Raw genomic sequence first — 25,921 nt, forward strand, 5'->3', positions numbered from 1 at the left:
CACAAGGTCACATAATTGGATTTTGTTTATAAATAAGGAGGTCAACCTGAAGTCGATCATGGTGGATAGAGTAATATTTTAAAATATATATTTAAAAAAACGACTCATCTAGAGACAGCATATTTATACATGCATTTGAGATAAGAATAATAATAATAGCTTCATCATCACAAAGAAACATTTTATACCTGTGTTATTAGATCTTTACACTAGGTTTCATAATTAATATCAGCAAAGCAGGCTATAAGTAAGTTAGAGTTAATATTCCCCTCATTCCCGCAAGTGGTTCTGCATGTCATGCAATGGAAAAAGATTCGTTAACATGGTCCTTCATTGAATAGTTGTATGACAGTTGTGATTTTGAAGTGTAGGATATGTATTTTCCTCGATTAGGCTAGTATCAACATATTGAAACACGAAACAACAGAAAATTATGGTTTTCAGTTTGCTTATTTTATTCTCAAAATCAAAAGAAAATTAACCAGTTAATGGTAAATCACTAGGTTTTAGAAACATTTGAAATGACACATTCAATTGGAAAAACAATAGAACACTATTAGGAATAAATCAATTTAAATCATCCAACGAAAGCACAGACACATAAATGCATTTAAAGTGAATAGCCAAAAAGAACAACAAATGGCTAAATGAAATATTAAATTGGCATTAGGCCTACTACTACAAAAAAAACTGTTGTTCAATAACGAAGTCATGTTGCTCCAAGCCTCTGACTCGTGTTTTAAAGTGCGCATTGTTAACTTTAGAAGTCGCAAACAAATTAATACAGGGACATTTACAAACAAATAAACAATTAAATCATGAGCAGTGTGCTATATGGAAAATATAATTACAAAGGTCTGTACATAAATAATATCAGGCATATTCTTGGAAGACTACGTTTTGTCCATGACGTGGGATTGGGAAAGCCCGTGGCGATGCTGCGCGCGACAGTCGACATGGCAAATGGGTCTTTCCCTGGTCCCGAGGAGACGGTAAATGTATTTGGCAGAACCAAATTATCTGACATAAAATCATCTTTATCTAACAGTGGATCAAATATAACTCCCAAACCAAACAAAATTATTTTGGAAAGCAATCTATTATCGTATAAAATGTAGGCATATGCCAGCAGATATGATTGACACAATTTGAAAGTCTCAATATTGGTGAAGGCTGGAAAGCTTGAGTTCAGAGAGCTCATCTTCGCTCAGGAGCTCCATCTGCATCTCATCCGAGTCACTGAAATGGGATTGCGGGGAGAACTCTCCGTCACTGCGGTTCGACTGGAGGGAGTCCTTTCTGCTCTCAGAGCTGGAACTGGGTGTCCCCGAGGGAGACCGCATTTCTTGCTCCATCAAAGTAGAGAGCGAGCCGTCTTCGACTGGGAATGGGATCCCGTTAAGCTGGACCGGTAGCCCAGTGCCTGCGTCCCTTTGGCAGGTGGAGGCGGAGGATCCCCGGGGACTCTCCGTGGCGGACAACAGGTCACACTTTGGCGAGTCCACACCGGGACCCTGGAGCAGGTCCGCCAGCGCGTTGATGTAGATCTGGGCCATCTGCAGGGTATCGTATTTGGAAAGCTTTTTGTCATTGTCGAAAGCAGGGATGACACTGCGCAGCTCGTCAAAGGCATGGTTCAAGCCATGCATCCGTCTCCTCTCCCGCGCATTGGCTGCCTGGCGCCTCACCTTCTGCACAACGTTACCGGGATTGGATGGAGCTCTCTGTCTGCCCTCCTCGGCGTTTACCGATCCCTTTAGCCGACACAAGTCCCGCACTTTGAGCGGACTATTGGAACTCTTTCTAAAATTTGGGCTGTGGCCGGATGTGGGGAACCCGCCTTCCAAGCTGGAGCTGGGCGAGTGCAGCAGGTAGTCGGCGTGTGCCGCACAGGTGCCAGACTGCATGGGAGCCAGCCAGGCGCGTGGGTCACTGCTGTCCATGAGTGCCAGACTTGATGGGTACTCGCTCTGCTCCCCCCTCTGCATTTTCGAGTGCTGCACCTCGCACATCTTTGCGCCTTTGCTCCATTCCTGAACACTGATAACATCCATTTAAAAAAAACTATAAATCAGGTGGCTTGGACTAAAAACTTAGCAAAATATAAAATGCTGTGAAGAACGTTTATTTTGCACACTGTGCTCGCACTATGTCGCGTGCAGGACTCCTTCTCTAGTGTCTCAAGGCGCGGCATCGCTTTAAAAAGCGGCACGCGCCTGGGAGCCCCCTTTCTCAGCTGGTCGCGTGGCGCTTTGACCAATAAGATCACTTGGGGCAGGCGCGTGTTGGCGACCAATCAGAAGTCTCGGAAAACCCGAGAGAGGTTATTATGCCAAGACTGTTTATGATAATGCCTCGGTTTAACTGTTTAACCGCACAAAGGGCAGTCCCTCAGGTCACACGCAGGGATATAGCTATATGGTTAGGAGTGTGGACAGCGCGAGCTTCAGCTCGTGGACTGTTTGAGGATGTCCATGCACCTGTCCAAAACCGCATGTCAATAACTTCTTCTTTACATCTTCAATAGTAAAGACAGTCATTTCGAAATTGACAATGTAGGCCTATCCCACCGGATAAAAACTGCTTAGCACGTCATTTCAACCTCAAAAAAATAAAATTGATGACAGTTCAATCAACGTGAAAAACTAATTGGATTTGCAAAAAGTCATCAACTTAAGGTAATTTCTTTTCTTTTTTTTCACCCAACCTCACCTAACCTAAATCCAATGAAGTGATGACATTTTTTGTTGATTTCACGATGAATTCACTTCAGTTCACAACTCAACCAAATGTAAACTAGATGTTGAACTGAGGTCTGCGCCCAGTTGTATGCATCTCTTATAAGAGAGGACATAGGACTAATATCCAGAATAGTGTAATTAAAACCTAAATTTGTCAAACGAAAATGGATGATCATAAAGCCGTGTCATAATCATCATCATCACGTTCCTTGTGGCTATAGGGCCTTTCCTACATTTTGTCCCGGTTGTAAGTTGGTCAACAATGAAATAAAATTAGGTATAAGGCAAAACTTTTGAAATGCTGACAATATTTTCCATAAACAGTACCTTCAGAAAGTATTCATGCCCCTTGACTTATTCCATATTTTGTTGTTACAGCTTGAATTCAAAATGGTTTAAATCGTTTTTTTTCTCTCTCACCCATCTACACACAATATTAAAATAATGATAGAGTGAAAACATGTTTATAGACATTTTAGCACATTTTTTGAACATTAAATATCTCATTTACATAAGTATTCACACCCCTGAGTCAATATATGCTAGAATCACCTTTGGCAGAGATTATAGCTGTGAGACTTTCTGTGGAAGTCTCCAAGAGCTTGCAGACCTGGATTGTACAATATTTTCCTATTATTCTTAAAAAAATATTAAAGCTCTGTCAAATTGGTTGTTGATCATTGCTAGACAACCATTTTCATGTCTTGCCAAAGTTGCCATAGATTTTCAAGCAGATTTAATTCAAAACTGTAACTCGGCAACTCAGGAACATTCACTGGCTTCTTGGTAAGCAACTCCAGTGTAGACTTGGCCTTATGTTTTAGGTTATTGTCCTGCTGAAAGATGAATTCATCTCCCAGTGTTTGGGGGAAAGCAGACTGAATCATGTTTTCCTCTAAGATTTTGCCTGTTCTTTGCTCCATTCCGTTTATTTTTTATCCTGAAAACTCCCCAGTCCTTAACGATTAGAAGCATACCCATAACATGATGCAGCCATCACTATGCTTGAAAAATGGAGAGTGGTACTCAGTAATGTATTTTATTGGACTTGCCACAAACATAACATTTTGTATTCAGGACAAAATCTGGATAGCTTTTTTTTAGCAATATGTCTTTGTTGAAAACAGGATGAATGTTTTGGAATATTTTTTCTTCTGTACAGCCTTCCTCCTTTTCACTCTGTCAATTAGGTTGTGGAGTAATTACAATGTTGTTGATCCATCCTCAGTTTTTGCCTATCACAGCTATTAAACTCTGTACATGTTTTAAAGTCACCATTGGCCACTTGGTGAAATCGCTGAGCGGTTTCTTTGCTCTCTGGCAACTACATTAGGAAGGACCGCTGTATCTTTGAAGTGACTGGTTGTATTGATACACCATCCAAAGTGTAATTAATAACTTCACCATGCTCTAAGGGATATTCAATGTCTGCTTTTATATTTTTACCCATCTACCAATAGGTGCCATTCCTTGCGAGGCATTGGAAAAGCTCCCTGGCCTCTGTGGGATGTTACATTGTATGTGTGGGGTACAGAGATGAGGTAGTTATTCAAAAAAGTCCATGCAACTTATTATGTGACTTGTTAAGCTTATTTTTTACTTCTGAATTTATTTAGGATTGCTATAACAAAGTGGTTGAATATGTATATGCTCAAGACATTTCAGCTTTTCATTTTTAATTAATTTGTACAAATTTCGAAAAACCTAATTTCACTTTGATATTATGGGGTATTGTGTTTTGGCCAGTGACAAAACACATCTTAATTTAATCTATTTTAAATGCAGGCTGTAACACAACAAAATCTGGAAAAAGTCAAGGGGTGTGGATACTTCAAGATCTGTAGCTCCCATGTCCAAAAATCTGCCTATGAGTGAATTTAAGGTAACATTTCCAGACTCATAGAAATTCAGAAATTAATTTACTCCACGAAAAGGGCGCCAACTAAGCAAAGAATATTCTATCCTGGTTCTAGGAACTGAAAACAGTTTGACCAAAGAACTCGGCTCATGGGGTTCGTGCTCATTGTCAATTCACCGATCCGCTCCTCCATTCTATGAATGTTAAGGCCATCTCGAGTTTCATTTTCTTTTGTACAGGTTCAAAACCTTTTGATCCGGTTTACGGAACGCCCTGTTGGTAAAAGAGCTTCACAGGGATCGGAAAGATGAGCAGGGGGCTCGACAGCGCTTTTACTGTCATAAGCAAGCGAGGAGGAAGTAGTGTGTGCGTTGAGCAGTGCTGGGACAGTGACACCCGCAGCCCCCCCCCCTCCTTCTTATAGAATGAAAATAACATTATATATTTAAACGAATTAAATACACAAATCATAAGGATATCTCTAAGAATATGAGAAAATATTATAGGCTAGAAACTATTATCAAATAAAAGAATAGCCGTAAAGGCAACCAGATAGCCTATACGTAAAACCAGCCGCAATGTCACTTTCTGAACACTCAGTTATGAAAAGGAAAATAGACTGGTCTACTGAATAACAACATATATAATAATGACAATAATTATTGAGAAAATGAAGTCATACAAATAAACACATAGCAGGAATGATTGAATAAGTTGTAACGTTTTTAGATGTTATCTTATTCGAATGGCGATATGAGGTAGGCCTAAGGAAAAACGGAAATAATTGTAGCCTGTAAAAGACTATAGCCTACTTAAAGTTTAGCAATATCAAACATGTGAGACCAGCCAGTCCATACAGGACAGCGGGCAACATCCTACAATTTCTGAGATGAAATTACATGAATCTTTTCACTTTTTATTCATGTATTCATAAGGCGTCGAGGCTTGGGGACTGGCGCCTAGGTCCGTCTCTCCACCTACAAGTGGCCGTCCAGTGAGCATGGAATGGCTCCTAAAGCAAACAACAGGTTGGATATTGTAGCTGTCGATTATTAAAATGTCGCATGCACAATGGCGACTCTATGTCCCATTCGACACGCTTGGGGGACTCTTTGGAAAATGGGCTCAAAATGTGAACCATTGGGGGCTTCCAGCGTGATGCAGTCTGCATGCTGCTCACCCCATTCCTGTCTCCGGGGAAACGAGGTCCACTGGAGGGATGCAGGAATAGGCTGATAATAAGAACACTACTACTACTAGTACTACTAGTACTACTACTAATAACAATAACGATAACAACAATAATCATAATAATAGCCTAATAAAAATAATGTATCTGTGTACCATTGGTATTTATTTACTTTGGAATTCTAAGGCGTTCTTGGAACAGTCAGAAGTTGGATGATTAGGTGCCTTTTGTTTTTAGGCACAACTTTAGACAATGGCAAGTGCATACCATGGAAAATAACCTTCATGTTTTAGTTTCATATTCCATTTTGTTTAATAAAGTCTCTATTATAAATAAGGTGCTGTACACACGTGCACGCACTCTCGCTCTCGCGCTCGCAATTCAATTCAAAGGGCTCTCTCTTTCTCTCTCTCTCTCTCTTCAGATCAGATAGCACAACATTGTCTACAAAATGGTTTCCAGTGAAACAGCGCCACATCCTGCTTAAAAATGAAACAACACAATTGCTTGAGTAATGATAGTTAGCCGACCATAAGATACCACTATTTTCAAAAGCTGACATCCCCTTGATTAGATTCTTCACCATATTGTGAAGAACGGACAAAAATGACTTTTACAAAACTGTAGTTTCAAAAGCTATTGGATGGTCTTTCACAGATTCCATTTCAATACTCCCAGAGTTTCATAAAATGTACAGAATAATGTCTTCTGAGTTAACAAAAGCACCTCCTTTACACATAAACCAGCAAACCTGGTCCCAGATAAGTTGTGCTCTCGCCTACACCTTATCACTCATTGTCACGCCAAACATGACAAGTGGTGGCATGACAGCACAAACAGACAGACTTTGACTTGCTTGGTATCTGATGTGCTCTCCCAACCCAGTAATGGGCCCAGCTGTTCCAGAGGCAGTATCCTTCTTATGATGTGTCATTGAAAGTGATGAAGACCACATTGGGAGGAAGATTAACATAACCTAGAACCTGGGGAACCTCATTTATAAAACATTCACAGATTTGATCGTAAATTGTGCATACATAGAAATCGGAAAACTGAAACATCTTGACTGGCAAGGCCTACGGAGTCACAGCAAAGACTACAAAAACCATACCGCTGTAGAAAACAAGTTTATTAGACAAATTATACACAGAAAGCTTTGCCACTTGTAACAGAGGCCTCAGATTGTTCCGTTTGAATAATATGCAACACATATACAACAAAATAGGCCTATATTAAATACTGCACATTATAATCAGTTGAAAATTGATCAAGTAATCCTGTACGTTCTATGTATGAAATAAAACATGTCACGGGCATAGCAAGTTGTGCATGCTTCTTTTTAAGAACTTGCCTCCTCTGTTATTCACCAGCAAATCAAAATGAACTCAAGATGACATGAGAAAGCTTATGTGTGGGCTGGAACTGAGGGAAACCAAATGTATAGGGTGACTGCTAACTCGATGCTCATATGATATATTATTATTATTTTTTAAACAAATATAGCATCAACATGTAAAATATACATATTTCATAATGTGTCTGTCATTAATAGTAAATAAAATTTCTTTAAACATTGTCTGTGTCCTATTGTCATTCAATAGCCATACTGTAGCTTAAGAAAAGGACATCTAGAATGCTTGCATCAAACACTGCTTCGGTTCTCTACGCACAACATTTGCGGTTTAGTCTTAAGATAACAAACTGAAAGCTCATTCTAAACAACAAACATTATTAAATATTAATACTGTGTTAGTGAAAAGGTTAGGTTCCACTTTTCCCTTCACAAAATATTGTTTTTTTTGACCCCCTCCCCCCAAACTGCACCTAAATGGCCTCATTTAAACAATTGGCACTTTAAAAAAAGTTAGATAAACAGTACCCTTAACATTTAAGAAATGAAGAAAGATCTTTCAAAATGAATGCCATCAGCTCTACAGTTCCAATGGCAAGAGATCCTGTTGAAGCAGGAAACTGGCAAGGTGAAGCCAGACTGCAATGATATGGCTTGTACTGTGGATGTTATCTGAAAGGGGTTCTCCTCACTCTGAGCTCAACTGTTTGCCCTTACAGGTACACAACAGTCAGTTAGTGGACTGGAGAATGAAATGTGACTTTTTTTTCTGACTGAGCCCTGGTAGAACTACAAATTAGGTTAAAAAAACATTTTTTGAATATGATTAATGATGCAAACAAGAGTAAGACTATAGCAGTCATTTAGCGCTTTTCAAAATTGGTAGAAAAAAAAACAATGAGACAGCTCCAAACATTTTTTTTGTGTGACTTTCTCACCAAACACATTCCACGGATTGAAATAGATTTTCAAAGCAAATTCAATAAAATACATATAATAGCCTCAGCTGCTTTTTAAAGTTCTTTTTCTGTTGTCTTTTATCTTATATTTTCAGTTCCTTTTTGTCCCTCTCTCAAGTGTTTGTTTCGAGGCTGAGGTGCTCACCTTGAAATAGACAGCACAGTACAGGTGAGAAAAAAATATCCAAACTACATACAATCAAATACAGGTCAATGGGCACTGGTACAGTGCAGTGGAATTGATGGAGCCTTATGTGCACAAAAATGACGAAGCGTGCCCAAAGCTCAGACAGTGAGGTCTCAGTCTGCAGGGCAGTGGAGCCAATGGACACCCATTTTGGTGCAGATTTCAAATTTGGAGTACAGGCATTGATGATCAACACCAGAGAACTGAGTGGGATGGAGTCCCATATGGTGAAAGGCAAAGACAAGAACATCCTTCAAATGAGCATAGGGTTGTTGCCGATTTGTAGATCTCAAGAACAGAAAAGTGTTTTCTGTTGTAAAAAACAAATACATATCCTCCTTGTTGGGTCCAAAAGCTTCTTCAGAAAGGCAGTCCTCAAATGCCATGAAACGAAAAAGAGAAAACAGAGCCCCGTCACACCCAAAAGATCCCTAGACAACCATGAGAAAGATGACAATAGATGACTGATGACAACCACCAGGTTTCAGCAGGAAAACCCCCACCAAACAAAAGCAAAGCCCCTCAAAAAATCAGAACTGAAAAAGATTCCTATGTACATAGATTTTTTTTGAGTGCGTTTAATTTCATCTTTCTCTCGCTGTGCGGCCTACTCCTTCTCGCCTCATATGGACGTGCCCCGGTCTGGATCGTTGCCGTAGCCGAAGTTGGGCTGGGGAGTGGGCTGGTAGGGTATGGAGGACATAGTCTTGATGGGGCTGCGGAAGAAGCCTCCGTTGGGGGCTCTCTGCCTGAAGGGCCCCCCAGTCCGGTGGTCCTGCACGGGACCAAAGGCGAAGCCCTGTTGGGCCTTGGCAGACAGGCTGCGGCTGAGGGTCTGGATCTGCTCGGGGATGAAGGTGGTAGTGGTGATGTGCGTGTTTCGGAAGTCGCTGATCTGCTCCAGGGCCTGCCGGTTGGCCGGCATAGAGTCCATGTCCAGGGGCGTCAGGTCAATGGAGGAGGTGGAGAACTGTTTGTGGGGGCTGTCGTCCTCTGTGCACAGGCTGTTAACCCGGCGGTGAAGGTGCTCCAGGTCGATCTCCTTATCATCCTGCAGGGGGAGACAGGGTGCGCAGGAAAGGGGGCGAGGGGAGAGAGAGAGGTGGTGGAGGACAGGGTCAAAGGAGAGTGAGGATAAAAGGGGGAGAAGGAGGAGGGAGAGGAAAATGAGTGAAGGTTGTTAAAGGAGAAAAGTAGGAAAGGAGAAAGTGACGGAACGGTGAGGTGATTGAAGAGGGATGCATGAGTATGGTTGTCGATTGAGAAGTAGTGAGGACATCCATTGAGGGAGATCAGGGAAAAAAGTCAGAGGAGAGAAGGAGGAAACGAGGATTGATGAGCAAGGAGGAGAAGAGACCAATAGAGATTGATAAACACAGATGAAAATAGACAAAGATGGAGTGACAGTGAGATGAAGTAAGAGTGAGATGGGATTGAAGTGATGGGCCGAAAGGGATAGGTGGGCCAAAAGGGATAGGTGGGGTAAGGTAAGGAGGTAAGGTAAGGAGAGGTAGGTAGGGACAGAGAAGTCTGAGCTGCAGTAAGGAGAACACACAAACAGACATACAGTGGGGAGAAGTATTTGATACACTGCCGATTTTGCAGGTTTTCCTATTTACAAAGCATGTAGAGGTATGCAATTTTTTTCATCATAGGTACGCTTCAACTGTAAGAGACGGAATCTAAAGCAAATGTCCAGAAAATCACTTTGTATGATTTTTAAGTAATTAATTTGCATTTTATTGCATGACAAAAGTAATTTGATACATCAGAAATGCAGACCTTAATATTTGGTACAGAAATCTTTGTTTGCAATTACAGAGATCATACATTTAATGTAGTTCTTGACCAGGTTTGCACACACTGCAGCAGGGATTTTGGCCCACTCCTCCATACAGACCTTCTCCAGATCCTTCAGGTTTCGGGGCTGTCGCTGGGCAATACGGACTTTCAGCTCCCTCCAAAGATTTTCTATTGGGTTCAGGTCTGGAGACTGGCTCTGCCACTCCAGGACCTTGAGATGCTTCTTACGGAGCCACTCCTTAGTTGCCCTGGCTGTGTGTTTCTGTTCGTTGTCATGCTGGAAGACCCAGCCACGACCCATCTTCAATGCTCTTACTGAGGGAAGGAGGTTGTTGGCCAAGATCTCGCGATACATGGCCCCATCCCTTCTCCCCTCAATACGGTGCAGTCGTCCTGTCTCCTTTGCAGAAAAGCATCCCCAAAGAATGATGTTTCCACCTCCATGCTTCATGGTTGGGATGGTGTTCTTGGGGTTGTGCTCATCCTTCTTCCTCCAAACACGGCGAGTGGAGTTTAGACCAAAGAGCTATATTTTTGTCTCATCAGACCACATGACCTTCTCCCATTCCTCCTCTGGCTTATCCAGATGGTCATTGGCAAATTTCAGACGGGCCTGGATATGCGCTGGCTTGAGCAGGGGGACCTTGCGTGCGCTGCAGGATTTTAATCCATGACGGAGTAGTATGTTACTAATGGTTCTCTTTGAGACTGGTCCCAGCTCTCTTCAGGTCATTGACAATGTCCTGCCGTGTAGTTCTGAGCTGATCCCTCACCTTCCTCATGATCATTGATGCCCCACGAGGTGAGATCTTGCATGAGCCCCAGACCGAGGGTGATTGACCATCATCTTGAACTTCTTCAATTTCTAATAATTGTGCCAACAGTTGTTGCCTTCTCACCAAGCTGCTTGCCTATTGTCCTGTAGCCCATCCCAGCCTTGTGCAGGTCTACAATTTTATCTCTGATGTCCTTACACAGCTCTCTGGTCTTGGCCATTGTGGAGAGGTTGGTCTGTTTGATTGAGTGTGTGGACAGGTGTCTTTTATACAGCTAACGAGTTCAAACAGGTGCAGTTAATACAGGTAATGAGTGGAGAACAGGAGGGCTTCGTAAAGAAAAACTAACAGGTCTGTGAGAGCCCGAATTGTTACTGGTTGGTAGGTGATCAAAAACTTATGTCATGCAATAAAATGCAAATGAATTACTTAAAAATCACACAATGTGATTTTCTGGATTTTTGCTTTAGATTCCGTCTCTCACAGTTGAAGTGTACCCATGATAAACAATTACAGACCTCGACATGCTTTGTAAGTAGGAAAACCTACAACATCGGCAGTGTATCAAAAACTTGTTCTCCCCACTGTATATCTCCAGGGTCTACAGGGGGTTGCAGCTCCTCTGGAATCCAAACACACACACCGCTAAAGGCAACGTGCTGTTCGAATTGAGCATGCCATGCTGAACAACCAATCAAGCATTAATATGGTCTTATTAATTACTGACCGCTCCTCGTGGAGCAAGTCGACGAGAAAATAGATTACAAATGCGACACAACTGTCAGATTAGGATTCAGTCATTTTTTTTCTGCAACATGTTGCAATGTTGTCACGTAGGCATTAAATGTGTGCAGATGCTTACATTTACACACTAGTTAAAGTGCAAGGTAGCTACATGTATTTAATGACTGGTTTTGTGAATACAGTTGGAGGGGAAAGGGGTTTACCCATCTTTCCCATATGTTCATCTTGAACAAAAACTAGATTTGTAAAAAAAAAGTAAAAAAAGTGTGATACAGACATATAAATAGCACTACTACATCCACATAAAATGATTGGTTCACATCTTTGTGATGGTCACACTCAGAGAGGAGTTTCATGCTCGTGCTGAGAGGAAAGATGCAAGATGATTGTGTCCCTTGTGGGGGAACAGGGAGTGGGGTACCGTTGGATGGAGGTGGAGGAACACATAGCGCTTACTCAATTTTGGGAGAGGGCATCCCCGGTGGTGGGTACAAACACAGAGTCACTGACAGAGCTACTGACCATGTGGAGTGGAGGGGGGTCTTGCCCCGGGTTACCCTCTCCATCTCAGAGGGGGAGGGGGCAGGAGGGGGTACTGTTTGTGGTGATCTGGTCATGCCACACACCCAGGAGTGGGGGGGATTGAGGAAGGAGGGGTGGTTGAAAGTAAAGGAACGAGGAAGGAGTCGGTGAGAGAAAAACAGTGAGTGACAGAGGGCCAGTCAGTTGACTGCTAGAGCCAGGTCACCTTATGGTTAACTACCGTATGACGAGAGGACCGGCCTGTTGGAAGATGATTGTTACGTGTTGTAGCATTTTGCTAACACACAAAGCAAAATATAAGACAGAGTTAACAAATGTTCTAGCCTCTGTTTCAATCAGATGTGTAGGCTTCCATTTTGGGGGGAATTCATTCACGTTTGAGGGGCTCACTTTCATTCATATGAATTGAAATGTACAGATTTACACTGCAGACATTAGCTAAACATACATTTCTATCGAGCATAACATACACCTGTTAACCCATTACATGACTGCACACCTAACCATATTACGCTTGGTCGGCGAGAACATGCTGCAAGCCCTCTAGTGGAGGAAAGGCATCATAGCTTACAGGTTGGCAGGCGGTGCCAGTGACTAGAAATGCCATCAATGCGATAGTTTTGTTGTTGTCAGCAGAAAAGCAATAAATATGACAATCTGGGTTGTAATTCCACAACCGAATGGTTTGAGTTAGCTCTAACAAGAATCTCACAGCATCCGCTCCTATTTAAAGCATCTGTCATAGGTATAACCTGGAGGTGGGAGGAGAGGCAGCGAAAGAGGTCATTCTTATTTTAGGGACGATTTGGGAGGGATCGTCGTTGGGTTCAACCCTGTGCTGGACGATCAAGGCACACGGGATGTCACAGCATGCGGGTGACTGGGGATAATGGGGGGAGGGGGCAGTCCTGAGAGTGGTGAGGGGGATGTCGTGATGGGTGTCATGTTGGTGGTGGCACAGTTCAGCTTGCCTGGCGGAAGTGCCATCAGCCTGTGTCTGTGTATGTGTGTTTGTGGGTGTTTGTGCAAGGACAGAGAGACAGTGGCAGACAGACGTACACACGGACAGAGAAAGGATGAGAGCAGGCAAATGGGAGGATGAAGGAGGGATTTTGTCGGAGGAGAGGCGGGGGTGAGTAGAAAAGACAGCACAGTCAGCCCATACAAACACACACACAAACGCTCTGTGGACTTTTTTTGTTACGTCCGAGGAGGAGCCTTCGAAGATATACCTGGAAGGGTGAAAAATGGCATTTTGTATTGCTCTCCCTCGCCCGCTTTACCCTCAACACAGTGTACTTATCTACAAAACAAAACCAAAAGGGGATGAGAGCTTCAGCCAGCAGGGACAGTAAATCAGACATGATCAAACATTTTGTGCTCAACATTGTGAACAAAGTGGCCGTTCATTGTGTGTAGTGTCCAATACTCCTTAGCCACCCTCTCTTCCTTTATCATTACACACGGTATATAGCAAGACAGATCCACCACCCACCACCCAAACGACTCCAAGTAACATCAACATCTGTGGTACATGTATATAGCCACAGAAGCACAGTCATACCATATAGCAGCAAAGGAGATACATTGGTGAACAGAGGATAAGGATTTATGGTAGTATTGCCTTTGTGCTATTGTATAACTGCCCTGTACTGTGCCATGTATTTTACATTTTGTGTGGACCCCAGGAAGAGTACCTGCTGAATGAGTAAGAGCTAATAGGGATCCCAATAAACTTAACTAAACTGGTTAAAAGACACAGTGGGCCTATATGTGTGTGTAGACTATATTACTGTTGTGCCTATGAACAAGGGACCTATCCCAACACTAACATGAACTAATGTATGTGCTAGATATGTCAAAATGCATCTGGCAATCTGTTTGTGTTGGAAATTAATCCTGCAACATTGAAGGATTGAAATGCTTTCATTTAAGAGACCCCCAACACCACAATCCTATATCTGCTTGGAGGGTAGATTTTTAGCAAAGCCTCATTGGAGTTTGTGACCAGTAGTAGAGGACTAACTCTACTGAACTCTATTCATCACATGGATGCCTCATCACCGTGTTAATCATTACACAACACATCCCACAACACAACAAAACACAACACAGAGACGCAACACAGAAACACTAACAGTGATCACATAGAAGCAGAGGCCTGAACAGGGACAGGCCTCTAAAACATTGGGATGAACAGAATGCAGCATTCATGTACCAGGAGGAAAACAGAGATACAAACGCAGCTCGTCCCCAGGCAGCTAACGTGGCTTTGGGTTGGAGCTCAGTGGGAGCTGTGTGTTTGTGGACCGTGAGTGTGTGTGTGTGTGTTTGTTCCCATAGAGTAATAATACATTATTATAATTATTTCTATTGTTGAATCTTTAGGTGACACATTTTTTCTGATCGCAACTGATGAAGGAAAAGGAGAATGGAAGTACTGGAAATCATCGAGGCGTTATGCAAAACTGACAACAAATGGGACAGCTTACAGGGAGAGACAGCCTACAGGGAGGAGGTGAGGGCTCTGGGAGTGTGGTGCCTGGAAAACAACCTCTCACTCAACGTCAACATAACAAAGGAGATGGTCGTGGACTTCAGGAGACAGCGGAGGGTGCACCCCCCTATCTACATCGACGGGACCGCAGCGGAGTAGGTGGAAAGCTTCAAGTTCCTTGGCATATACAATCGTGGCTAAAAGTTTTGAGAATGACACAAATATTAATTTTCACAAAGTCTGCTTGTTCTCTTTGTATGATGGCAATTTGCATATACTCCAGAATGTTATGAAGAGTGATCAGATGAATTGCAATTAATTGCAAAGTCCTTCTTTGCCACGCAAATTAACTCAATCCCCAAAAAACATTTCCACTACATTTCAGCCCTGCCACAAAAGGACCAGCTGACATCATGTCAGTGATTCTCTCATTAACACAGGTGTGAGTGTTGACGAGGACAAGGCTGGAAATCACTCTGTCATGCTGATTGAGTTCGAATAACAGACTCTAAGCTTCAAACGGAGGGTGGTGCTTGGAATCATTGTTCTTCCTCTATCATCCATGGTTACCTGCAAGGAAACACGTGCTGTCATCATTTCTTTGCACAAAAAGGGCTTCACAGGCAAGGATATTGCTACCAGTAAGATTGCACCTATAAATCAACCATTTATCAGATCATCAAGAACTTCAAGGAGAGCGGTTCAATTGTTGTGATGAAGGCTTTAGGGCACCCAAGAAAGTCCAGCAAGCGCCAGAAAAGTATCCTAAAGTTGATTCAGCTGCGGGATCAGGGCACCACCAGTACAGAGCTTGCTCAGGAATGGCAGCAGGCAGGAGTGATTGCATCTGCATGCACAGTGAGGCAAATACTTTTGGAGGATGGCCTGGTGCCAAGAAGGGCAGGAAAGAAGCCACTTCTCTCCTGGACAAACATCAGGGACAGACTGATATTCTGTAAAAGGTACAGGGATTGGACTGCTGAGGACTGGGGTAAAGTCATTTTCTCTGATGATTCCCCTTTCCAATTGTTTGGGGCATCCAGAAAAAAGCTTGTCCGGAGAAGACAAGGTGAGCACTACCATCAGTCCTGTGTCATGCCAACAGTAAAGCATCCAGAGACCATTCATGTGTGGGGTTGCTTCTCAGCCAAGGGAGTGGGCTCACTCACAATTTTGCCTATGAACACAGCCATGAATAAAGAATGGTACCAACACATCCTCCAAGAGCAACTTCTCCCAACTATCCAGGAACATTTTGGTGACAAACAATGCCTTTTCCAGCATGATGGAGCACCTTGCCATAAGGCAGAAGTGATAACGAAGTGGCTCGGGGAACAAAACATTGATATTTTGGGTCCATGGCCAGGAAACTCCCCAGAACTTAATCCCATTGAGAACTTGTGGTCAATCCTCAAGAGGCGGGTGTACAAACAAAAATCCACAAATTCTGACAAAATCCAAGCATTGATTATGCAAGAATTGGTTGCCATCAGTCAGGTGGCCCAGAAGTTAATTGACAGCATGCCAGGGCGGATTGCAGAGTCCTTGAAAGAGAAGGCACAACATTGCACATATTGACTCTTTGCATCAACTTCATGTAATTGTCAGTAAAAGCATTTGATACTTCAGTATTCCATAACAACATATGACAAAAATATCTAAAGACACTGAGGCAGCAGATTTTGTGAAAATTAATAATTGTGTAATTCTCAAAACTGTTGGTCACGACTGTACATCACTAAGAAACTGAAATGGACCAACCACACAGACAGTATGGTGAAAAGGGCACAACAGAGCCTCTTCAACCTCAGGAGGCTAAAGAATTTGGCTTGTCACCTAAAACCCTCACAAAATTTTACAGGTGCACAATTGAAAGCATCCTGTCGGGCTGTATCACCGCCTGGTATGGCAACTGCACCGCCCGCAACCGCAAGGCTGGTCTGCCGAATGCATTACCGGGGGCAAACTACCCGCCGTCCAGGACACCTACAGCACCGGCTGTCACAGGAAGGCCAAAAATATCATCAAGGACATCAACCACCCGAACCACTGCCTGTTCATCCCTCTGTCATCCAGAAGGTGAGGTCAGTACAGGTGCAAAGTACAGGTTTCATTCAAAGCGGAACACTAGCTTAATTGCGACAAGCCTAATGCGATTGATATCATACAACTGATAGCAGCTGTGACATTACTCAGTGTTTGTTGGTCTGTGTATGCTTGTATGCACGTTGTAAGCTTGTTGTATGTCTGTCTGTGTGTGAGCGAGCTAGGGAGCAGTCCTTACAGTACATAGTGCACTACTTTTGACCATATGGTTTCAAGCCCTGGTCGAAAGTAGTGTACTATAAAGGAAATAGGGTTCCATTTGGGACGAAGCCTATATTGAGGACCGGAGGGAAGGGATATTCCTAATGAGAAAGGGCAGTAGTGCAGTATATTGAGGAAGCTGATGGCTCCTAGTGATATCCTCTTGACTGCAGACACACTGGGTCACTCTGACACACTGCACCGGGCCCAGCAGGATGTGACCTCACCACCACCACCCTGCCGACCGTAACCACGGTCCATAAGCACAGTCCCCAGCGTCACTGTGGGCCATGGGCAGGGTGAAGTGTAGGGCTCAACTAAACAACATGGCTAAGACACCACTACTTTCACCATGGCAGCTTTAGGCTACCACTACAACTCTTGGATTCCGTAAATGGTATGAAGTTCAAAGTTTATAATGCAGCACTCTATATCCAGTTTTATGTGAATTAGCCAAATCAGTTCAATATTCAAAGAGGATGAGGGCTCGCAACAGATCACTACTACCCAGCTTTTTACAAAAGTCACTCTTTAAAATCAATACCATGCAAATATGATTTTTTTTGAACAATGCAACCAACATCCATGCAGTACCTAACAAAAGTAAAGGGCAATTTTGATAGGACTATATGAGTGCTAAATTAAGCGATGTGATAATCACATTGATTTCTCAATGCTCTCCATTACAAAGACCTTGAACCCCAGGCACCGACACACTGGTCAGTCAGGGTCCCTGTATTGAAGGTTAATAAAGATGGCAGGGGGCTACTGGGCTTCTTTGTATATGACCACTGGCTATACAGGCTCACTAGTTAACCTGACACATGAAAGCTGTTGTGAGTGCAGGGGGTCATGGGTAGGGGGTAGAGGGGGATAGAAAGCTGGGGTGGGGTGCTGTGATGGGGAACAGACTTGAGACGACGCAGGCCTCGCTGCCTTGATCAAAAGCTTTCATTATTGTCGAGCTGAAGAGATGAAACAGGCATTCTGTTGAGCACCCGGCTTCCTGTGGCGTGGCTATGATGTCGTGACCCAGTCAACAACACACAGACCCCAGCTGAGAGGACAGAATAGGAGGGGATAGGAGAGGTGGGAAGGGAAGGAGAGGTGAGCATGGCAGAGGGGTTATTGATGAGGGTGTGTGCATGGTTGGTTGTGGCTTGATAGGTGGGTTGAGAGGGATCTCGGCAACATAGGAAATTAAATGTGAAATAAAAAAATGTATAATGTTAATGGAGTAAACTATTATTTTAGTGGTAAACTGACCCTCATTCTAAGATTTACGTTGCTTTATTACAAAATGCATTTTCAAAAAAAATATCCTAAATTAGTGCCACTCCATGGCTTGATTTAATTTGTGATTCTAATTTATACATGACTAATGAACACTAAATTGGGCATGACAATATTTATTTTCCATAATTGCATTACTCTCTGCTCGTTAGTACATTTGCATTTCACATCAGCTTTGCTGAGTAGGATTTCACAGTCCTCGAGTCTCAGGGACAATCATTTCCATAACCACTGTGCTTGGGTCTGGAAGTGATGAAAACGCCTTGGCTGTGCCTACCTACTCATTAGGTGGACGAGTGGAAGAAGAGATATGACAGAAAGAAAGATAGGAAAGATACATTATTGTGCTATGCATGGCTGTACCTTGTGTTAGCAATCAAATGTACAGGGGATATCAAAATTCAATACAGCCCTTTAACATGGGATACGTTTCTGTTTCAAGCTGGTGCGCCTTCTTCTCTATGGTGTTGTTAACACAAGAGTCTGCATTTATGTCTCTGGCCCAAAATGGACTGGACAGAGACACAAATGCCAGATGGACTGGTCCATCTTTAGCCTAGTGGGCCTGTCTAAATTGGGGTTTTGGCAGAATGGTTCTTATTTGAGGGCCACGAGGAAGAAAAAAGAACCAGTTTGTTAGAAATGCCTGCACTGATTTCTGGTTCCTGTCTGTCCCTGCCTCTGTCTGGGTTAGAGCATGCTGGAGCAATCCCATAGGCTGTCGTTATGCGGCCATAAATATGTGGCATAAAAATACCTTATCTTTGAGGAATCAGACTTTCAAGGAAATATTTAGATAGCCACATTCCGAATGCAGTTTAAAGAGAACTGTTTGTCTTTTGAGTGAGTAACTGTTGCTGCAATTGATGATGCTCATGGTGCTTTAAGCCCTGAAACCATCACCTAGTCAATGTAGCTTGTGTGAGCTTCCGGACCCTTTCGTTTTACAAATACACCCAAACCCCCTCATATACTACAGCATGTGTGCGTCCCAAATGGCACCCTATTCCCTATATAGTGTACTACTTTTAACCAGTCATATGGACCCTGGTTGTCCTAGGTCAAAAGTAGTGCACTATATAGAGAACAGGGTGCCATTTGGGACGCATACTATGTCATGTGCAGTCACAGTAACAGATGTCAGTTAAATTGAACCTCTTCTAAAAAGAGGTTTGTTCCCACGCCTTATATAGTCCCAGTGTCATAGATGGAAAACCCTGGAATGTGCCGGAGTTTCACTGTGTTCATCTTATCAAACGCCAAATGTTTGTTTATTGTCCGTCCTAACCAGCTAGCCAGGGGCAGCTTTGACACCACAGCAAGGGACAGACCACTTGACTAACAGGTTAACGACAGCTCTCCTCACTACGCACAAACATCTGTTACATTATGACACTGACAACATGTACAGTAGACATGACAACCATGACATGTATCCGGAAAACAGAATGTTCAAGTCAAGTGTTACCGATACCCCCAGACACAGACCCCCACAACCACCCTGGCCTCCCCCAGCTCCTCACCTCTTTGGAGGGGACTCGTGAGCCCTTCCTCCTTGTCCACCAGGTCTCCACCATGGCGATGAGACAGGAGAGCACCACACCCGCTGCCAGCACGCAGAACACCCCGGCAAAGCTGTGGATGTCCAGGGCGCTGCCGCGGTGTTTGGTGTGCACCGCAGAGTACAGGTCACACGGGCTGTCCCGGGGCCACCACTTCAGCTTCAGGATGTCCATGTCCCCGTTCTGCTGCAGCTCCAGGATCCTGACACACACACACACAGATAGATGCACATACACGCGCACAGGCACGCACAGACAGACAGACGGATGCGCGCACACAGATATACACACAAACAAACAAATTGAGTACAGATGTGTTATTGTCTGCAGGTGTATACAGGAATAGGGCAAAATCTACATTTCATTCAGATTGGACTGCATCACATTTTCTTCAGGATGGAGTTTATAATCTACTTGCCCTGAAGTGTAAGTAGCTTAGACTCCGTGCCATATTTATTCGGTACACCCATCTAGTACTAGGTCGGACCCCCCTTCGGGACACAAGGTGTGACATTCAAACGCTGCTCAATTGGTATCAAGGGAACTAACGTGTGCCAGGAAAACGTTTCCCACACCATTACACCACCACCACCACCAGCAGCCAGTACAGTTGACACCAGGCAGGATGGGGCCATGGACTCATGCTGCTTACGCCAAATCCTGACTCTACCATCAGCATGACGCAACAGGAACCGGGATTCATCCGACCAGGCAATGTTTTTCCACTCCTCAATTGTCCAGTGTTGGTGATGGCGTGCCCACTGGAGCAGCTTCTTCTTGTTTTTAGCTGATAGGAGTGGAACCCAGTGCGGTCGTCTGCTGCAAAAGCCCATCCATGACAAGGACTGACGAGTTGTGCTTTTCCAAGATGCCATTCTGCACACCACTGTTGTACTGCGCCGTTAGGTAGCCTAGTGGTTAGAGCGTTGGGTCAGTAACTGAATGGTTGCTGGATCAAATTCCTGAGCTGACAAAGTCAAAATCTGTTCTGAACAAGGCAGTTAACCCACTGTTCCCCAGTAGGCTGAATTTGTTCTTAACTGACTTTCCTAGTTAAATTAAAAAATATGTATTTGCCTGTTTGTGGCCCACCTGTTTGCTTGCACAATTCTTCACATTCTCCTTTGACCATTCTCATCAACAAGCTGTTTTTGCCCACAGGACTGCCGCTGACTGGATGTTTTTTGTTAATTGCACCGTTCTCTGTAAACCCTAGACACTGTCGTGCGTTTAAAGCCCAGGAGGGAAGACATTTCTGAGATATGCCTGGCACCGATGATCATAACACTCTCAAATTTGCTTAGGTAACTCGTTTTGCAACATTCTAACGTTAAATTGCATAGTAATTCAGAGCATGTGCAGACCAGCTGGCTGGACTGTTAACAGACATATTCCATCTCTCCCTTTCCCAGTCTGTTTTCCCCACTTGCTTCAAGATGTCCACCATTGTTCCTGTACCCAAGAAAGAAAAGGTAACTGAACTAAATGACTATTTCCCCATAGCACTCACTTCTGTCATCATTAAGTGATTTAAGGGGCTAGTTAAGGATCATCTAACCTCCACCTTACCAGACTCCCTAGACCCACTACAATTTGCATACAGCAGATCCACTGATGGTGCCATCGCCCTACACACTGTCGTATTCCATCTGGACAAGAGGAATACCTATGTAAGAATGATGTTCATTGACTACAGCTCAGCTTTCAACACCATAATGCCCTCCAAGCTCATCACTAAGCTTGGGGCCCTGGGTCTGAACCCGGCCCTGTGCAACTAGGTCCTGGACTTCCTGACGGGCCACCCCCAGGTGGTGAAGTTTGGCAACCACACCTCCGCTACACTGATCCTCAACACAGGAGCCCCACATGGTTGCATGCTCAGCCCCCTCCTGTGCTCCCTGTTCACCCATGACTGCTAGGCCATGCACGTCTCCAACTCAATCATCAAGTTTGCAAACGACACAACAGTGGTGGGCCTGATTACCAACAGCAACAAAACAGCCTACAGGGTGGTGAGGGCCATGGCAGAGTGGTGCCAGGAATACAAAAACCTTGTTTTCGTTGAGACAGAGGCATATAAACTGAGAGTCACAAAACATAGACTGACATAGACTGACCAGGTGAAAGCTATTATCCATTACTCATGTCACTTAAATCCACTTCAATCAGTGTAGATGAAGGCAAGGAGAAAGGGTTAAAAAAGGATTTTTAAACCTTCAGACAATTGAGACATGGACTGTGTGTGTGCCATTCAGAGGGTGAATGGGCAAGACCAAATATTTAAGTAACTTTGAATGGGGTATGGAAGTAGGTGCCAGGGGCACCAGTTTGAGTGTGGCAAGATCTGCAACACTGCTGGGTTTTTCACACCCAACAGTTTCCCGTGTGTATCAAGAATGGTTCACCACCCAAAGGACACCCAGCCAATTTGACACAACTGTGGGAAGAATTGGAGTCAACATGGGCCAGCATCCCCGTGGAACACTTTCGACACCTTGTAGAGTCCATGCCATATCTATGACTCTGGCTAGACTAAAAGAAGGTTTTTGTATTCAAAAGCAAGCACTGAGTATGACTTAAGTCATTCACATTGTATGATGATCTGAGGGTTGAATCTCAATTGTTTTTCCTGGATTCCTCTCATCCTCTCTCCTCACCTCATTCTCAAAACACAATGGCAGTCAGAGAAGGAACCTTGACTCTTCTCCTCCAATGCGAGGGAGGACACTAGGAATCAATAAAACACATGAGATTAACCCTGATTCTCTGCAGATGTTTGAATGGTCTTCAAACACTAGAGGGCAATATTGGACAAATAATGATGCCACAGACTGACAGCTGTATTAACCTGTCAAAATAATTGTAAGAAATATGAATATGTTTTGTAGCAGAGTGTTATTACTTTTCTCTAATGATGTTATGCTGTCCAGCTAAGCAAATGAACAATGACATCCAATAAAAACCCTTAAAGGTTGATTGGAGCCTTCTGTTAATTTACAGAACTGTATTTCAGAGGTCTGGCTTGCGGTATCGCAGGAAACAAAATTAACAGCACACACACACACACACACACACACACGGACAAAAACACACAAGTGACTTGAATGACAACACTTATCTTTGACTGTGCCTCTACAAAGTATAACAAATAAAAATGTTGCCAAAGTATCTCAAATGCAAATGTAGTATAACGGTAGTTTACACAATTAGAAAATGAATAATAGCAGAGGAGCATATCTTATTTCAATAACATATAATTCTATATTATAGACATTATTTTAACCTCTTTAACCTCTGCTACATAGGCACATAGAACTGTAAGGTCTGATTTGGGATTACTGTTGGGAGACTAAGGGATCTTATTTAGATAAGGCCCACATAACAGATGACTCAGATGTTGGCTCAGATGGAATGAAAAAGAGGAATACATGCTAGTGAAATGTCCAATCAGAAACAGAGACTTGATAAGCTGTAGACCATACTATCTACCTAGAGAGTTTTCATCTGTATTTTTCGTAGCTGTCTACATACCACCACAGACCAATGCAGGCACTAAGACCACACTCAATGAGCTGTATACCGCCATAAGAAAACAGAAAAACGCTCATCCAGAGGCAGCGCTCTTAGTGGCCGAGGACTTTAATGTAGGGAAACTTAAATCTGTTTGACCTCATTTCTATCAGCATGTTAAATGTGTAACCAGAGGGGAAAAAACTGGGACTCTAACTCGGAAGCTTACAAGAAATCCCGCTATTCCCCATCAAGCAGGCAAAGCGTCAATACAGGACTAAGATCGAATCATACTACACCGGCTCCGATGCTCGTCGGATGTGGCAGGGCTTGCAAACTATTATTGTACTACAAAGAGAAGCACAGCCGCGAGCTGCCCAGTGACACGAGCCTACTAGACAAGCTAAATGACTTCTATGCTAACTTCGAGGCAAGTAACACAGAAACATGCAAGAGAACACCAGATGTTCCAGACGACTGCGTGATCACGCTCTCCGCAGCCGATGTGAGTAAGACCTTTAAACAGGTCAACATTCACAAGGCTGCAGGACCAGACGGATTACCAGGACATGTACTCCGAGCATGCGCTGACAAACTGGCAAGTATTTTCACTGACATTTTCAATCTCTCCCTGTCTGAGTCTGTAATACCAACATGTTTCAAGCAGACCACCATAGTCCCTGTGCCCAAGAACACTAAGGTAACCTGCCTAAATGACTTCCGACCCGTAGCTACATCTGTAGCCATGAAGTGCTTTGAAAGGCTGGTCATGACTCACATCAACACCATTATCCCAGAAACCCTATACCCACTCCAATTTGCACCCTGCCAAAACAGATCCACAGATGATGCAATCTCTATTGCACTCCACACTGTCCTTTCACACCTGGACAAAAGGAACACCTATGTGAAAATACTATTCATTGACTACAACTCAGCGTTCAACACCATAGTGCCCTCAAAGCTCAACACTAAGCTAGGACCCTGAGACTAAACACTTCCCTCTGCAACTAATGGGCCGCCCCCAGGTGGTAAGGGTAGGTGACAACACATCCACCACGCTGATCCTCAACACAGGGTTCCCTCAGGGGTGTGTGCTCAGTCCTTTCCTGTACTCCCCGTTCACTCATGACTGCACAGCCAGGCACGACTCCAACACCATCATTAAGTTTGCTGATGACACAACAGTGTTCCTGATCACCAACAATGACAAGGTTGTCAAAGACCTGGCCATGTGGTGTTAGGACAACAACCTCTCCCTCAATGTGATCAAGACTAAGGAGATGATTGTGGACTACAGGAAAAGCAGGGCTGAGCACTCCCCCATTCTCATCGACGTGGCTGTAGTGGAGCAGGTTGAGAGCTTCAAGTTTCTTGGTGTCCAAATCACCAACAAACTAACATGGTCCAAGCCCACCAAGACAGTCGTGAAGAGGGCACAACAAAACCTATTCCCCCACAGGAGACTGAAAAGATTTGACATGGGTCCTCAGATCCTCAAAAGGTTCTACAGCTGTACCATCGAGAGCATGGTATGGCCTGGTGTGGCAACTGCTTGGCCTCCGACCCAGTACATCACTGGGGCCAAGCTTCCTGCCATACAGGACCTCTATACCAGGCGGTGTCAGAGGAAGGCCCAAAAAATTGTCAAAGACTCCAGCCACCCTAGTCATAGACTGTTCTCTTTGCTACCGCATGGCAAGCGGTACCAGAGCGCCAAGTCTAGGTCCAAGAGGCTTCTAAACAGCTTCTACCCACAAGCCGTAAGACTCCTGAACATCTAATCAATTGGCTACCCAGACTACTTGCATTGCCCCACTATTTTACACTGCTGCTACTCTCTGCTATTATCTATGCATAAGTCACTTTATTAACACTACTCACGTGTATATATTACCTCAATTATCTCGACTAACCGGTGACCCTCGCACATTGACTCTGTACCGGTACCCCCTGTATATTGCCTCGCTATTGTTATTTTTACTGCTGCTCTTTAATCACTTGTTACTTTATCTCTTATGTTTTTAGGTATTTTTCTTAAAACGGCATTGTTTGTTAAGGGCTTGTCAGTAAGCATTTTAGTAGCTTGAAAGAAAAGAACTGGAAAAAAAGTGATTATACTTTATAGTAAACAAAATACTTGAGATCGTGGCCAAAGAAGATTGGTCAATGTGGAAAGCTACCCTAAGAGCTTAGTCGTTTATCACTGCTTTCATGCACTAAGTGGAGTAATACGATAACATTTTTCTGTATGTTTCATCTCTGTGGAAATGTTGCTCTTTTATTGCCATGTTTTGCTCCAAAACAGACATATCACATCAAGTTGTTCATTTACATTTGAGTAATTTAGCACACGCTCTTATCCAGATCGACTAGGGTTAAGCACCTTGCTCAAGAGCACATTGACAGATTTTTCCCCTAGTCGGCTAGAGGATTCGAACCAGTGACCTTTCGGTTACTGGCCCAACACTCTTAACTGCCACCCTATGTTCACCTCATGTAGTATATACAGAATAAGACATGTTTCTATTTACATAAAATAATGATTTATTCTATTGCAACTACTATTAAGATCTGTCTCCTATGCATCTGGTGTACTCA

General features: G+C 43.5%; 2 protein-coding genes across 2 annotated transcripts in view; both read right to left on the reverse strand.

The window, feature by feature from the left end:
- Window positions 1-1,157: 1,157 nt before the first annotated feature.
- LOC135513661 (transcription factor ATOH1-like) lies at window positions 1,158-2,054 on the reverse strand. The gene has a single exon (XM_064936519.1). The coding sequence runs from the start codon at window positions 2,052-2,054 to the stop codon at window positions 1,158-1,160; it is 897 nt and encodes a 298-aa protein (XP_064792591.1).
- A 4,845-nt stretch (window positions 2,055-6,899) lies between these two features.
- The window catches only part of LOC135514414 (glutamate receptor ionotropic, delta-2-like), a 557,726-nt gene continuing 538,704 nt past the window's right edge, over window positions 6,900-25,921 (reverse strand). The window contains exons 15-16 of the mRNA XM_064937891.1: window positions 19,772-20,012; window positions 6,900-9,336 (exon numbers count right to left, since the gene is read on the reverse strand). Coding sequence (XP_064793963.1) covers window positions 8,908-9,336; window positions 19,772-20,012 — 670 coding nt within the window. The 3' untranslated portion in view covers window positions 6,900-8,907. The remainder of the gene's footprint in view (window positions 9,337-19,771; window positions 20,013-25,921) is intronic.

Source organism: Oncorhynchus masou, chromosome 25, assembly GCF_036934945.1.
Source record: "Oncorhynchus masou masou isolate Uvic2021 chromosome 25, UVic_Omas_1.1, whole genome shotgun sequence".
NCBI lineage: Eukaryota > Metazoa > Chordata > Actinopteri > Salmoniformes > Salmonidae > Oncorhynchus > Oncorhynchus masou.